This window comes from Cervus elaphus, chromosome 25, assembly GCF_910594005.1.
Source record: "Cervus elaphus chromosome 25, mCerEla1.1, whole genome shotgun sequence".
Taxonomy (NCBI): domain Eukaryota; kingdom Metazoa; phylum Chordata; class Mammalia; order Artiodactyla; family Cervidae; genus Cervus; species Cervus elaphus.
Genome location: NC_057839.1, coordinates 8,280,370 through 8,294,947, shown reverse-complemented (window position 1 = coordinate 8,294,947; position 14,578 = coordinate 8,280,370). Strand labels below are relative to the sequence as shown.

Here is a 14,578-nt window from a genome sequence, read left to right as displayed (position 1 = left end):
CCTTAGAAGCATTTTATGCCTAGAATGTGCTCAATAAACATTTGTACAACTGCAATGAATAGTTAAGAAAGGGTGACATCAGCCAGAACTAAATTAGAAAAAAGCTTGGTCTTTCTTCCCATTTCTCTTTAAAAGCTTATTTCTAGTTGTTCCTATAAATATACATAACATGAAACATACCTTCTTAACCACTGTTACGTGTATACTCCTGTAGTGTTAAGTATCTTCACACGGGTGTGCACCAGATCTCCAGGACTCTTTTATACCCACCAAACAAGTCCCCATTCTTCCCTCCCCTGGTTCCTGGCAACCATCATTCTACTTCATTGTTTCTATAAGCTTGACTACTCAAGATACCTGATGTAAGTAAAATCATAGAACATTTGTCTTTTGGTGACTGGTTTATGTATCACTGAGCATAATGTCCTCGAGATTCATCCATGTTGTAGCACATATCAGAATTTCCATCCTTCTTAAGGCTGAATAATATTCCACTCTGTATACATACCACATTTTGTTTTTCCATTCATCCATGGTTGGACAAGTGGGTTGCTTCCACTTTTTTGGCTATTGTAAAAAATTTTCCCCATTCTTAAATTAATGCAGGTGTTTTCTTTTAAGTTGATCTTGGTAAGTCTACCTTTTGCCTCACCTTCTTGGCAGCCTCTCTGAGAAGCAGATGTCAGGAGCACAGATGTAGCTGTTCAGACACCGGTTCTGTTCAGACACCGGGCTGAAATTTGTTTCAGCCGCTATGAAAGAGAAAACACTTTAATCTGGGTATTTCTATATGTGGGCTAGTATTGGCCAATAGCTCCCTCTATCAGTCAGTCTGTCGAAAACATTTTATTACACGTTCCAAATGAAAGCTGTGGAGAAGGCCAAGAGCTAGGATTCAGTGACCCTCCAAATGAAGAAATATTCTCTGCTTTCAAGTCTCCTGCAAGAAAAAAATGAGACTTTGGGCAGCATGGTCCCAGGACTGCTGGAGAGTCCTAGAGACTCCCAGTGGGTCGGCCAGGTCTTCTTTTCTAACTACCAATCTATGTGACGCTGAATTTGACACTGAATTTTCTTCCTTTGCTTCACCCAGAACATCACAGCAATGGGTTGATTGCAGAAGCATTATAAGAATCCATTTGTTTTCTACTAAGCCAGACATAAAAGAACTGTGCACAATGGCTACTTCTTTTGATTTTGTTTTGGGAAAGGTAGTTATTTTCCATAAAAACATTAACATGTTTTTGATTTATTATTATTTTTTAAATGGATTAAAATAATTCTTACAGTGTTAATGTCTAATATGGTAATTACTTTGATAGATGTAATCCACATAAAAAAGGTCTTTGGGTCCTCGGTAACTTTTATTTATTTTATTTTTGGCTGAGCTGGGTCTTTGTTGTTGCCAGCGGGCTTTCTCTAGTTGAAGTAAGGGGGAGCCGCCCTCCAGTGGCGGTGTGCGGGCTTCTCATTGCAGTGGCTTCTCTTCCGCAGAGCCTGGGCTTCAGGGCGCGTGGGCCTAGTTGCTTCGCGGCTTGTGGAATCTTCCTGGACCACGGATCGAACCCGTGTCCTCTGCATTGGCAGGGATTCTCAACCACTGGACCACCAGGGACGTTGCTCAGTAATTTTTGAGTTAGAGGAAGAGTCTCAGAGGCAACTTCAGTAGGATAGAGTAAACAAGGTGGGCTGAAACGTTACTGTGCAGACCCCATGGAGCTCCTAAACAGGAACACGGGGTTAGGAAGCCACATCGTAAAGCTCCTTTCCAAGCCGACTGAGAAGGCTGGAAGTTAGTGGAGAAGCGGAAACTCTAGCATAGTTTACTGCTGTTTACTCCGCTCATATGTAGAGAATATGCACTGTGGGCCGACACCACTGATTACGGCAGCTACCATTTGTTGATGGCCACTCGTCCGTCATGAAACAAGGTGCTTTGAATTACCTGTCTCACTGAATGCTCACAACACCTAAATAGGTGTTATTAAACTCATTTTACGTATTAAGAAAGGGAGGCTCAGATTTGTGACTTGCTCAAAGTCTGGCTGTTCTAAGAGAGAAAACTAGGATCTGTATGTAGGTCTTTGTAGCTCCTGCTCTTCTAGTAAACCATACTCCCTCTTCTATCTCAAATAGTAAATCACACACACACACAAAACCCTTAAATTATACACTACTTTAAAAGATAGAGATATCTAACGCATAAGATGAGACCTTTGAAAACCTGTTGTAGAATTAGCTGCCCTCATATTAGGGATAGGCTAGGATGTGGTTGATTTAGTTATTTCTGATGGACAAATAATATTTTACTTATATTGATGCGTATTTGCATTGTAATTATGGTGTTCAGGAAATAAATCAACCTCATATAGCTATTTAAATTTGGATGACCTGCCATTCTCATGAAGACTTATTCATGGACCAGACTTTAGTAAAACCCCAATCATGTATGTATAGAATATTTCTAGAAGGATACAAAAGACTGGAAACAGTGACTGCTTCTGGGGAGAACTGAGTGACTAAGAGTCAATGTGACAAGGAAACTTACTTTTCACTGTATACCTTTTGTACCTTTTTATGTTGTACTATATACGCATGTGTGCGTGACTCTTTGCGACCCTATGGACTGTAGCCCGCCAGTCTCCTCTGTTCAGTTTTTTTTCTTTAAAAGAAAAAAACTAATTAAAAAGAACAATGAACAAAGACCCAAGCCATTACCAGATTGGGACTGCTCAACTCTGTAGTCTATAGCATCAGCAGAGTACAGAGGACTCTTGGTTAGTAAAGTTCTGCCTGGTTCCCAGATCTGATTACTTCCTTGCTTACCCAACTCATGTGGAAAGCCCTGTAGCTGAACATCTCAGACCCCAGTGTACTATGAAAGCAGACACTCAGAAGGAGTTATCTGAAGTGTGAAAGTTTGGAGTCTTTCCAAAATAACAGGGGGACTCACTCACGTAAGTGGACATCTACAAATTTGATGAAAAGGTCAGTAGGAAACTACTTAATTCAAACTCATTCCAGGAAACATGCTAAACCCCCCTCCCCAGCCTGAGCCCATCCAGCAGGCATTTTACCGTCCCAATTTCCGGCAGCAGCCCAAGCACAATACTGCTGCCTTCAAACCCTCCTGCTTTGGTCAAGAACCTGCATTTATCCAAACTCCCTGGAGAAAAACTTTTCCCCCTCCTCCTGCAGACAAACCCACTGCAGTCTCCTCAGAAAGACAGTGGCTATCGCTTACTGAGTTCTCTATGCTCTACACACAGTATCCCAAGTAGTAAGCCTTGACAACTCTATTTGGTAGGTACTCAGTTCATCTCCATTTTATAGATGACCATACAGGCCCAGAGAGGTTAGGCCATTTTCCCAGGGTCACACAGCCAGGAGATGACAGAGCTGGGATTAGCTCTCAGTTGATGCCGAATTCCTGCTCTTGATCATGCACTGTTATTCACATGACTGATGATAAGAAGTTTGGTGTGATTTGGGGGAGATTACAGTTCTCAAAACTCTTATCTATCGCTTGAACATGTTGCTGAAAAGAAACCAAATCTGATTCCTAGGAAATAATCATCATTTAAGTGTAATGGTGAGCATAATGGTTGGAGCCTAGGGCCCAGACCAGCAATCAGAAGATATTATCTTACTATAAATTTAACCTAGTTTGAAATCTGACTTTTATTCAAATTTGGGGACCTAAAATATGTGTTATTAAGAGTGAAGACAAAAATTAAAAAAACAAACTCCAGTCCTTACTGGTTGACCTATTCATTATGCCTGCTAGACATACGGCTCAGTATGCTAATATAGTCACCATGTTTTGGGCACCTACTATATTTTATGTGCTGTGATTTGTATATATCCTGATACACAATTTCCCAAATTTACCTAGTCCTAAGTATCATACAAGGGCCATGTGAAAAATACACATACATGCAAGACCCAAAGAGGCCTCTCTCTTCAGACCTACTGCATCACAGAATCTGCAGGCAAGGAGGTAGAGACTATTAGCAAGCACCCATACTGACTCCTAAAATCAGGGCGGCCTGGTGGACCGCTACTTTAATTTTCAGTCTTGAAGATCAGTGTTTCTAGCTTCTTACATAAAATAGGGAAACAGAGGCTCATAAAAAGGGCTGTCCATAGACCAGAACAGGACTTGATTCATCTGACTCCAGAGCTGGTATCATTCTGCTCACTCTTAAATCAATGCTGCAGTCAGAACATGCATATTGAGTTGTGGTTTGTGATCTTATTGATCTTCTGTGAAAAATCATTACTTTTTTGAGTGCAAGATGAATGTTAGAATTGGAAATACTGAATAATAATAGCAATATTAGAATTTATACACTCATACTTTCAAAGTCTGCTCCAAAATAGCCCATTTGATCCTGGCATTTTATTTCTGCATTTTCCATGAGACAGGAAGGCAGTGCAAGTATTATCTTCTTTTGGCTCTGACAGTAAAGAATCTGCCTGCAATGCAGGAGACCTGGATTTGATCCCTGGGTGGGGAGGGTCCCCTGGAGAAGGGAATGGCTACCCACTCCAGTATTCTTGCCTGGAGAATTCCATGGGCAGAGGAACCTGGTGGGCTACAGCCCATGGGGTCACAGAGTCGGACACAATTGAGCGACTGACGTCTTCTACTGAGAAAATGGAAGCTGAGATGAGCAGCTTGCTCAAAGGCCTCTGACCATCCAGTGGCAGAGCTCCAATTGGCACTTGATGGCTGCTGACAGTGCTGTTCCCACTATAGCACTATTTGATACAAACACATAAATTCTTCTGTTCCGTACGTCTAGGCTCTTATCAGACTCTGATAAAGGGTTGACAGGAGTAGAGGGAGGAATACCAGAGGGGACTGACGCAGGAGGTCAATGTCCATTGATGCACTGAGGCCTGGATTCAAATCCTAGCTCTCTCTCTTACACTCTCTGGGATTTGGGCAATTAACCTAAACTCATTTTCTGCAGCAGTCAAAATGGAAAAGAATGGAATCAGTCAACATGTATTAAGAAACATCAGTGTCAGATAAACCCAGTGTTACTAGAGAGCCATAAAGGCTGTTTGATGCATTAATCAATAGACTGTTTACCACAGGGGCAAGGGAGGATTTTAGATGTGGCTCTGAAGCTAATCTTAAGGAATGACTAGAAGTTAGATTGGAGTCCAGTGAGGACAGGAAGAGTCCCATCTCCACACACTGATGCTGTGCAGGCTGAGGGCCTCATACAGCCAAATGAAGCAAAAGGTCTGGATTTCTCTGTGCTCTCATTACGTATGTTGGAAATTAATTTTTAAAGTTATGAAAACAATAGGACAAAAAAAAAATCTGTGAACCAAGTCAAGCCTTGCCTATAGGCCATCAATCTTCTGAATCATCTTCAGGAGAGGGCATTTCAGTCACACGGAAATAGCACCAGCGACGTCATGACTTGGGCAGGGCAGCCGGGTGCGGGAGCGCCACGTCCCTGGGTTGGTTAGGGTGTGGAGGAGAGGGAGCTGGCCAGAGGGCAGCCTGGCAGGCCACAGTGGGAGCGCTGAGCAGCGCTGCTCTCGGTGGGGCCTGGGGCCTGCCAGGCCGATCCTGACTTCCGCCGAGCAGGGCGGACCTCTGCGTCAGAACAGAGCCCTGTCCTGCCCACCCCGTCAGCATGAGGGTCTAAGCAGGGGCAGGGCCGTCTTAACTCACAGCTGCTGCTGTGCTGCTCTCTGTAGATTAAAGGTTGGGGAACGGAGAATTAAGATGGATTTTACCTATAAAGCAATAAATACCAATCGGAACAAGAAAGCATTTCCAATTTTTATTCATAAAATTATTAATCAAAACAGCAGAAGTGGATTTACAGAGCCACATAAATAATAATAACAAAACAGAAAGGAAATAAAATACTCCAGAGAGAGACATCTTCAAAAGTTTTAAAGGACTACACGCCAGGCAAAAAACCTACGGATAAACGACAGTTGTGCAACAGGGTATATTCATTCCTGCATTTTCTCAATAAGTTCCTCCTTATATTTTCCTTTCTCTTTCCCAACCTGTCGAGATTTGGCTTTGCGTTCAAGAATTTTCTTCCGATCTTTGTCCAGTTTTAGCCTGGTGATGACCACCTGTTAGGATGAGAAAACAAACAGATCTTGATTTTTTTTAAGGGGAAAGGACTTAAAACCATAATTATCTCACACAGCGGATCTTCCCTCAACGATAGCAGCTTGGGTTCCTTCTTCTGCTACCCATCCTCCTACCCCTAACTCCTGTGGGTCTAGGGACCATTTACATCGTTCAGTGATACAAAGATCATTCAGGTTGTAGAAGATTATACTATCAACATGGATGGTTTGTCTATCATCCCTTGGCTGGCAAAATGCAATGTTTTTAAAAATACTGCATTCTCACCAGCTACTAGGCGATATAGAAATCACAGAGGTGAGTGAGACCCAACCATTCGGCCCTTAAAGTTCTGAAACTCTGGAGGAGAGACTCTACAGTGTGTAAGCTGGGAGTTGAAGAGAGGAACGGTCAATTCCACTAGTTGGGAGTGAGGGCTGAAGGAAGAGGTGTTCTCTCTAGTCCCTCTGCATACTCCCTCGTGGGGAAGTCCTGCCTGCAACACTCTTGCTACCAGCTTGCAGATGGGCCATCACCAAGAATGACAGAACACACAATAAAAGAATCTGGATCCTTGATGCTACCCCTAGCCAGTGAACCAACCAAGCCTGCCCGAACTGCCTCTGAAGTCCTTATCTCATCTGCCTGTGTAGGCAATGCTGATATCCAGCAACTCCAGCAGGGATGCTGGGGTACACAGCCACTACCACTGTGTGGCCCCGGGCCATACCTTGCTTGGGTGAATGCCCACGTGGACAGTTGTGCCATTAGCCTTCTCACGCTGCACCCGTTCAATGTAGATGACGTATTTCTTTCTATACACCTGGACTACCTTGCCAATTTGCTGACCTTTGTAGTGTCCTCGAACCACCTAAGAGAAAACACAAAAGTCAATTCTCCCCATTTCTAATGCTTGAATATCACAGTGAGGAAACTAATGATCAGGAACATACAGGCGAACAATGAAACTTTTTGCACAAAAAACAGATTAATCTTGGCAGTCAAAATCAGCCTTTTTTCCCCCCTGGTATAAATCTGCTCTGTGTTATTATTCTAAGTCAGGTGGAGGTTCTTCACCTGGATTTTTTTCTTCTCTTACCTAAACAAAACATTCCTTGAAGTAGGATGGTCATCACACAACTAGTCCTGAGAATAAAACTAACACAACATTGTAAATCAACTACACTTCAGTTTAAAAAGAAAGAAAGAAATTATATTGAGATTCTCATGCAACCATCTAAAGCCCATGTTTTCAAAAAATAATTTATGACCTAGGGAAATTTTCAAGATATGACCTTTAGAGAAAAAAAGAGTACAAAGCTAAACACAATACAGTCTGAATCTTGTGTATATATGCTTCATATATATGGTATACACAAGATGAAAATATATCCCAATGTCAATAATGGTTGCCATTAGGCAGGAAGTAGAATTCTTAATTTATATTAGTCTACATTTCAAGATTTCTACAATTAACAAAAATATTTTATCATCATAAAAAAATTAAAATGTCAAATTAAAACACTGTGGGCTAAAACTGGAAATAGAATTGCCATATGACCCAGCAATCCCACTCCTGGGCATACACACTGAGGAAACCAGATCTGAAAGAGACACGTGCACCCCGATGTTCATCGCAGCACTGTTTATAATAGCCAGGACATGGAAGCAACCTAGATGTCTATCAGCAGATGAATGGATAAGGAAGCTGTGGTACATATGCACCATGGAATATTACTGAGCCATTAAAAAGAATTCATTTGAATCAGTTCTAATGAGATGGATGAAACTGGAGCCCATTATACAGAGTGAAGTAAGCCAGAAAGATAAACACCAATACAGTATACTAACGCATATATATGGAATTTTAAAAGATGGTAATGCTAACCCTATATGCAAAACAGAAAAAGAAACACAGATGTACAGAACAGACTTTGGGACTCTGTGGGAGAAGGCAAGGGTGGGATGTTCTGTGAGAATAGCATTGAAACAAGTATACCATCAAGGGTGAAATAGATCACCAGCCCAGGTTGGATGCATGAGACAATTGCTCGGGGCTGGTGCACTGGGAAGACCCAGAGGGATGGGATGGGGAGGGAGGTGGGAGGGGGGATCGGGATGGGGAACACATGTAAATCCATGGCTGATTCATGTCAATGTATGGCAGAAACCACTACAATATTGTAAAGTAATTAGCCTCCAACTAATAAAAATAAATGAAAAATAAATAAATAAAAATAAAACATTGTGGGCTATTTTCACACACTAAACATCTGTTCATACTCCAATTCTATTCTAAAAATCAACTAGATTATGGTTTTCCTAAAGGCACGAGCCTATTAAACAGCAGCCACATAAGCATAGAGAAAATACCACATGTAAAGAAATGGAGAATCTCAATACTCCTTAAATGTCTACCTACATTGTCCAGCTTACCAAGGTGATTTTCAGGCTGCAAAGGGAACAGCCTTGCACGCCTCACTGTAAATCCATCACGGACCGCATGACCAGAGACCCTAGTGTGGAAAGTCTGCGAAAAGGCCCTCTTAACTATCATCACGACTAAAGACAGATGTTAAAAAGGAGTCAAGGGAACATACCTGTGATAAAAAGTAGATTAAACACTAGACCTAGTGATGAAGGAGATGGGATAAGACTCAGTCAATGGACTGAAAGGTGCGGGGACAAGGCGAGGATGACATCCAGGGTCCAGGTGTGCACCTGGATGTATGGGTGTGCCTCTCCCAGAGGCATGGACATGAGATTCCATACACGGCGGGAAGGCCCACTGGGCTGGCAACAAGGACCTGAGAGTCATCCGCAGAGATGGCAACGCAAAGCCTGATTTTACTCAGGGAACTGCTGGTGTGAGACAAGGGCAGAATGTAGAAATCCAAGAAAAGCCAACGTTTTGGAAGGGTTTACAAGAGACTCAAGTGGTCTGAAAGAATGGGAAACCAGGGAGTTTCCCTGGTGGCTCATGGGTAAAGAATCCGCCTGGCAATGCAAGAGACACAGGTTCAATCGCTGATTTGGGAAGATCGCACGTGCCACGGAGCCATTAAGCCTGTGGCCCTTGCACCTGGAGCCCATGCTCTGCAACAAGAGAAGCCACCACAATGAGGCCCACCTACTGAAACTGGAGAGCCGTCCCTGCTCGCCACAGCTAGAGAAAAGCCCACATAGCAATGAAACATAAACCATAAACGAATAAACGGAGACCAGGGAGTATGGTGTTACAGGAGCGAAGAGAAGGTCAGATGCTGTGGAACAGTCAAACCAAAAGAACTGGAAGGATAAAGCAACAGATGACAACAAGCTGGTCACTGGTGGTCGTGGCTACAGTGCTTTTGGTGGAGCAGAGGGATGAAAGTTGTTTATGGTAAGGCCGTGAATTTACCAGAGGTGAAAGATGAAGATGAAAAGACTGGCCCAAGGAGCTTGGATCTGAAGAGGATCGGAAAGAGGACATGTGCTCTACGGGGTTGTGAGGTTAAGGGATAATTTTTTATTATTTAAGAAGGGGAAACATTACTGTGTCTAAATGAACAAGTATGGAGGAAAAGGTAAGGAAGCTGTAGAGAAAGGAGATACTGGATAGAAGGATCTGAAGAGGGGAGAAGAGAGTGGTGGATGTCACATTCAGCGGCAGAGGGAGAGCTTTAGATAGAAACGGGATTTATAACAGGAGAGAATGAAGACAGGAGGGGTGGAAATGCAGGTATTAAGCCAGAAGGTGTGGAGCCAGGAGCTCTGGAAGTTCCTAGATGGTAGTTTTAATTCCCTCTGTAAAGTAGGAGGAAGACTCAGCTACTCAGAGAAAGGGGCAGGTGAGACTTAGAAGATACCAAGAGAAAAGGCAGTTTTAACAAACCTACTTGGACTATTTTACTTTCTTGACTGGAGACATGCTCACCCTGTATGACCTCTAGAGTTAAGAGACCTGTATTCCTGGCCTGGACACTCATTTTCTGTATTATTCTTTATTATTTTACCTGAGTTTCATTGTGTTCATATCTAAAAAGGAAACAGTTCATGCCCCCTTTTATCTCATGTTCCAATTCCATCCAATCGTTTTCATCCGTTTAATAAATACTGATTGTGCCCCTGCTGTGCCAGGCTCTGCACTGAGGTCAGAAAAGTTCTCTGGCCTCAGGGAGCTTGGTCTGATGAGCAGTAAGCAGTTAAGAGGTAAACATACAAATATATGACCCATGAACAGGGCACATGGGAAGATACTGAGATGTAAGACCTGCAAAGTGAGGAGTTAGGCAATGGGGAGGAGAGCACTCCAGACAGAGGGCGCGTTCTACGGACCCGAAAGGACTGATGGGTTTGATGCACAGTGCGAGTGGGGGGCTTATAAAGTGAGATGAGGCTGGAGAGTTAGGCCTGGACTGGATCACTGGAGCCTTATCAATGATTTAGATGTAACAGTTAGCACATCAAGCACCACTGACAGGTTTTAAGTAGGGTCTGATTTGCAAATAATGCCATCTGTATAGAATGGATTAGGGTAAGAGTGGAGTGAAGATGCTTTGAACTAAAATGGAAATATAAAGAAGTTTCAGATTTAAGACTTATTTTGAAAGTAAAATCAACAAGACATAGTGACAGAAGAAAGGGGTTAGGGAAAGTTAAGAATAACTTAAAGGTTTATGGTATATACAGGTGGGGAGATAGAGCATCACTTATTGAGGTGTGAAAGATGGGAGGAGAATCAGATTTTAGAGGCAGTGAGAATGTCAGGATTTCATGCATAAGAAGATTGAGATGTCTGTGAGATATTCAAATAAAGATGTTCAGCAGGCAGTTAGATCTTAGGTCTCTGGTCAGAAAAGTGGTTTGAACCAGGATATAAAGGAGGAAGGTGTTAGCATAGAGCAGATATTTAAAACTCTAGGTATAAGTATTACCACCTTGGTAGACAATGTAGGCCAGCCAATGGAAGACCAGGTGCAGGCCCTGACAAACTCTAGCATTTAGGGATCAGACAGAGGAGAACTAACCAGCAATGGAGGCTGGGAAGTTGGAAGTAAACTGTGAGCTTGAAGTGTCACAGAAGCTAAAGAGAGAGACTATTTCAAGAAGCAAGGTGATGCCACCCATGCCAAATGCTGCTGAAAAAGTCAAGGACTGTGAGACGAAGATGGGACCACTGAATTTAGTCATAAAGAGGTTTTTGGTGATCTCAGCCAAAAGCAGTTTCTATAAAACAAGGAATCCAGGTTTTCCAGGTCTCACAAAACTGAAGAATCTGACAACAACTGAAGAGTCTGCGTATCCCTAACTAGCACCTATAGGCATTTGCAATTCCCCCATTCTAGAACATGTCTGATGGCAAGGATTCAGAAAAGAGGCTGAACCATACTTCCAAATTATTTTTTCCACTCTATTCCTGTTACATTCTCAACCTAACTTATCTCCTGCTTCCGATCTTTTCCTCCTCAAACGGTCCAAGTCCCAGTCCCCTAGAGATACACTAAATTCCTTACTTTGTTCTCTAAAATAATGGTTCTCAGTTGGGGGAGGTTGTCAGAGGTGAATTTTACCCCCAGGAACAATACCTGGAAACACTGACAGTCCTGGTTACCCTAACTGTGCGGAGCTGCTACTGGTACCTAGTGGGCGAAGCCGGGGGTGCCGCCAGACATCCCACAGTGCGTGGAGGAAGCCGGGGGTGCCGCCAGACATCCCACAGTGCGTGGAGGAAGCCGGGGGTGCCGCCAGACATCCCACAGTGAGTGGAGGGAGCGGGGGTGCCGCCAGACATCCCACAGTGCGTGGAGGGAGCCGGGGGTGCCGCCAGACATCCCACAGTGCGTGGGGGGAGCCGGGGGTGCCGCCAGACATCCCACAGTGCGTGGGGGGAGCCGGGGGTGCCGCCAGACATCCCACAGTGCGTGGGGGGAGCCGGGGGTGCCGCCAGACATCCCACAGTGCGTGGAGGGAGCCGGGGGTGCCGCCAGATATCCCACAGTGCACAGGAGAGCTCACCACAACAAAGAACTACCCAGCCCAAGAGGGCAACAGTGTGGAGGTCGGGAAACCCCCGTTCTCAAACGTGAGCCCTACTGCAACAGGGACCGTGTGGATGTTGTTCACCATTACAGTTCTAGGGAATGGTGCCTGGTCTGGTAAGTGCTCAATACCTATTCCTTCAAGGTGTAAATACAGCTCCAATCTATCTTACTCACCTTCACTTCGCCTTCTCTACTACACATTCTAAGCCCCAGTCAGAGAACAGACAGCTTATACTTTCTCAAAATTTCACGTCTCTGATTTGCTGTTGCTTCACCATTCTCCCTGCCAAATCCAGCACCATCAAATGTTCAGCTTCCACTAAACCCAATATTGCCAAAACCTTACTCTTATTCCAACACCTTCCCCTGCAAAGATCTGCCCTGAGCAGTGTCTGGGAACTAGCAACCTCTGGACTAAAAAAAGAAAGCAAAGCAAAACTTCTCAAATTATTATTATTAAAGAATTGAGTTGGAATGCTCTAAATTAAGCTGGGCAGGCGCTCTCTGGTGACTCTGGGCCCCAACTCCAGCCCCCTGCAGGGTCACATCATCTGCCCCGGTCCTGAGGGCGTGTGAGTCTCTGACTCCTCCACACGTCCAGGCACTGTTGACACTCTCCGTCAAAGGCGGCGCCCGAGCGCCACGCAGGTGGGTAACTAGTGCCCGGGAGACAAGTACCTGGACCTCGTCGTCCTTGCGGATGGGCATGGAGCGGACGTTGTACTTCTGTCGCAGCTCCTTGGAGAGTGGAGACGACATGATTTTCCTGCGCACGTGGGAGGGGGCATTGAAGTGACGTTTGCGGTTTTTGCTCCGGTCCGAGGTCACGAAGGGGTTGAACTTCATGGTGTTCGCCTGCAGACAGAGGCAGAGGGAGCGAAGGGACGCTTGGTGGGGTACCAGGGCCTTCTCTCCATCCGGGACACTTCGCTACATCCCCGCCCAGGGGTTCTAAGGAGGTGGCCTCGGCAGGAGACTGAGGGAGGAAAGCGAAGGATATGAAAGGTCTGGGTGTTACACAGAGCAAGACGAGCGTGGAGGGCGCATGCTTAACTAAACGGGAGTGGGGAGGGGGCGGCACTGGGGCCTTGAGACTGAGGGGCGAGGGCTCAGACCGCAAAAGAATGCACGGTTGGGGGTCACGCAGAGAGATCTCCAAGGCGGCGGGTAGACCCCCGGGCAGGCGGGAAGGAGTCCAGTGGAGCGGAGGGCTTCGTAGCCGGAGAATTCACCAGCTCCACTCACCTACCGAGCGACCGCCGAGTTCAGACGGTGCGCGCGTAGAGACGGAAGTGAGACTTCCTTGCTGCGCAAGCGCAGAAAGAAAACAATGCTCCATTCCCATCAGAACGAACCTGAATAGCGCCCCCTGAGGCCTGGGGTGGGATCGCAGTGGCTCGTTTCCAGGGACCCTGGGTGGCCGGGCGGCGCCGGAGATCAGGCCCGGGGACCCGGTGACTTGGTGCTGCCCGGGAGAAAGGGCATTTTGTAGGGCTTGCAATAAGGCCTTGTTGATGTTCTCTTGATGTGTGTTTTGGTCGCTCGGTCGTGTCTTAATCTTAGTGACCCCATGGACTGTAGCCCACCAGGCTCCTCTGTCCGTGGGGATTCTCCAGGCAAGAACACAGGAATGTGTTACCACGCCTTTCTCCAGGGGATCTTCCCGACCCAGCGATCGAACCTGGGTCTTCCGCATTGCAGGGGCAGATTTTGTATAGCTGAGCAACCGTGGAAGCCACCTGTTCTTTTTAAAGGTACATTATTAATAGTCTCTTTCCTACTCAAAACTCTTTGCCCCTGTTAGCCTCCTCACAGGTTGTTTAGGCATATGATCGGGGTGGTTAAACATTGTGGTGCTTTAAATGCAATTGGCTGACTTGCTTCTTCACAGTCACTGAGAAGTCTGTTCAAAAAGCAAATTTTCATGTTTCACCACAGCCCTACAAAATCAGACAGTATTAGGTCGGGGTCAGGGGCTCTGAATTAAGAGCAAGCACTCCCCCTCACAAAAGACTTTGAGGTGCCCCACTCTTTGAGGGACATTACAAACCAACCATTTGTTTTTGCAAAACTTCCCCCCAGTCTTTTAGCCCAATTTAGAAAAGCTGGGGTTGTAGAATGACACATGAACTCAAGTGGCTCTTCAAGTTGCTGAACCTTAGGGGATGTCTCTGTTTCTGAGCCTGTTTCCTTATCTGTGAAATGGGGATGATCTTAAGTAGATGACTAGTTGAATTGTTATGAAGACTAAGTGTGTTAATCTGGTTTCGTGTGTTCAGAACAGTGTCTGGCACATAGCACTCAATTACAACCAGCTATTATTCCTAAGGGCTTCTCAGGTAGCTCAGTGGTAAAATAATCTGCCTGCCAATGCAGGAGACACAGGAGACATGGGTTTGATCCCTGGGTCAGGAAGATTCCCCTGGAGGAGGAAATGGCA

General features: G+C 45.0%; 1 protein-coding gene across 2 annotated transcripts; it reads right to left on the bottom strand.

Moving 5' to 3' along the window:
- Positions 1-5,796: 5,796 nt before the first annotated feature.
- Positions 5,797-13,507, bottom strand: RPL26L1 (ribosomal protein L26 like 1). Of its 2 annotated transcripts, none has more exons than XM_043887100.1 (4): positions 13,384-13,507; positions 12,817-12,993; positions 6,846-6,986; positions 5,797-6,117 (listed from the first exon to the last, which is right to left on the bottom strand). In XM_043887100.1, the coding sequence occupies exons 2-4, from the start codon at positions 12,982-12,984 to the stop codon at positions 5,989-5,991; spliced, it is 438 nt and encodes a 145-aa protein (XP_043743035.1). In that variant the 5' UTR covers positions 12,985-12,993; positions 13,384-13,507; the 3' UTR covers positions 5,797-5,988. The 2 variants fall into 2 exon arrangements, with proteins under 2 accessions (XP_043743035.1, XP_043743036.1); XM_043887101.1 differs by having other exon boundaries at positions 13,388-13,438.
- Positions 13,508-14,578: the final 1,071 nt, after the last annotated feature.

Excerpts from the sequence above, each read along its gene's own strand:
- RPL26L1 (XM_043887100.1), bottom strand. The coding sequence starts at position 12,984 with ATGAAGTTCAACCCCTTCGTGACCTCGGACCGGAGCAAAAACCGCAAA. Across the intron at positions 6,987-12,816 it reads GCAAGGACGACGAGGTCCAG|GTGGTTCGAGGACACTACAA; the intron begins GTACTTGTCTCC and ends GTTTTCTCTTAG. Across the intron at positions 6,118-6,845 it reads TGGGCATTCACCCAAGCAAG|GTGGTCATCACCAGGCTAAA; the intron begins GTATGGCCCGGG and ends TCATCCTAACAG.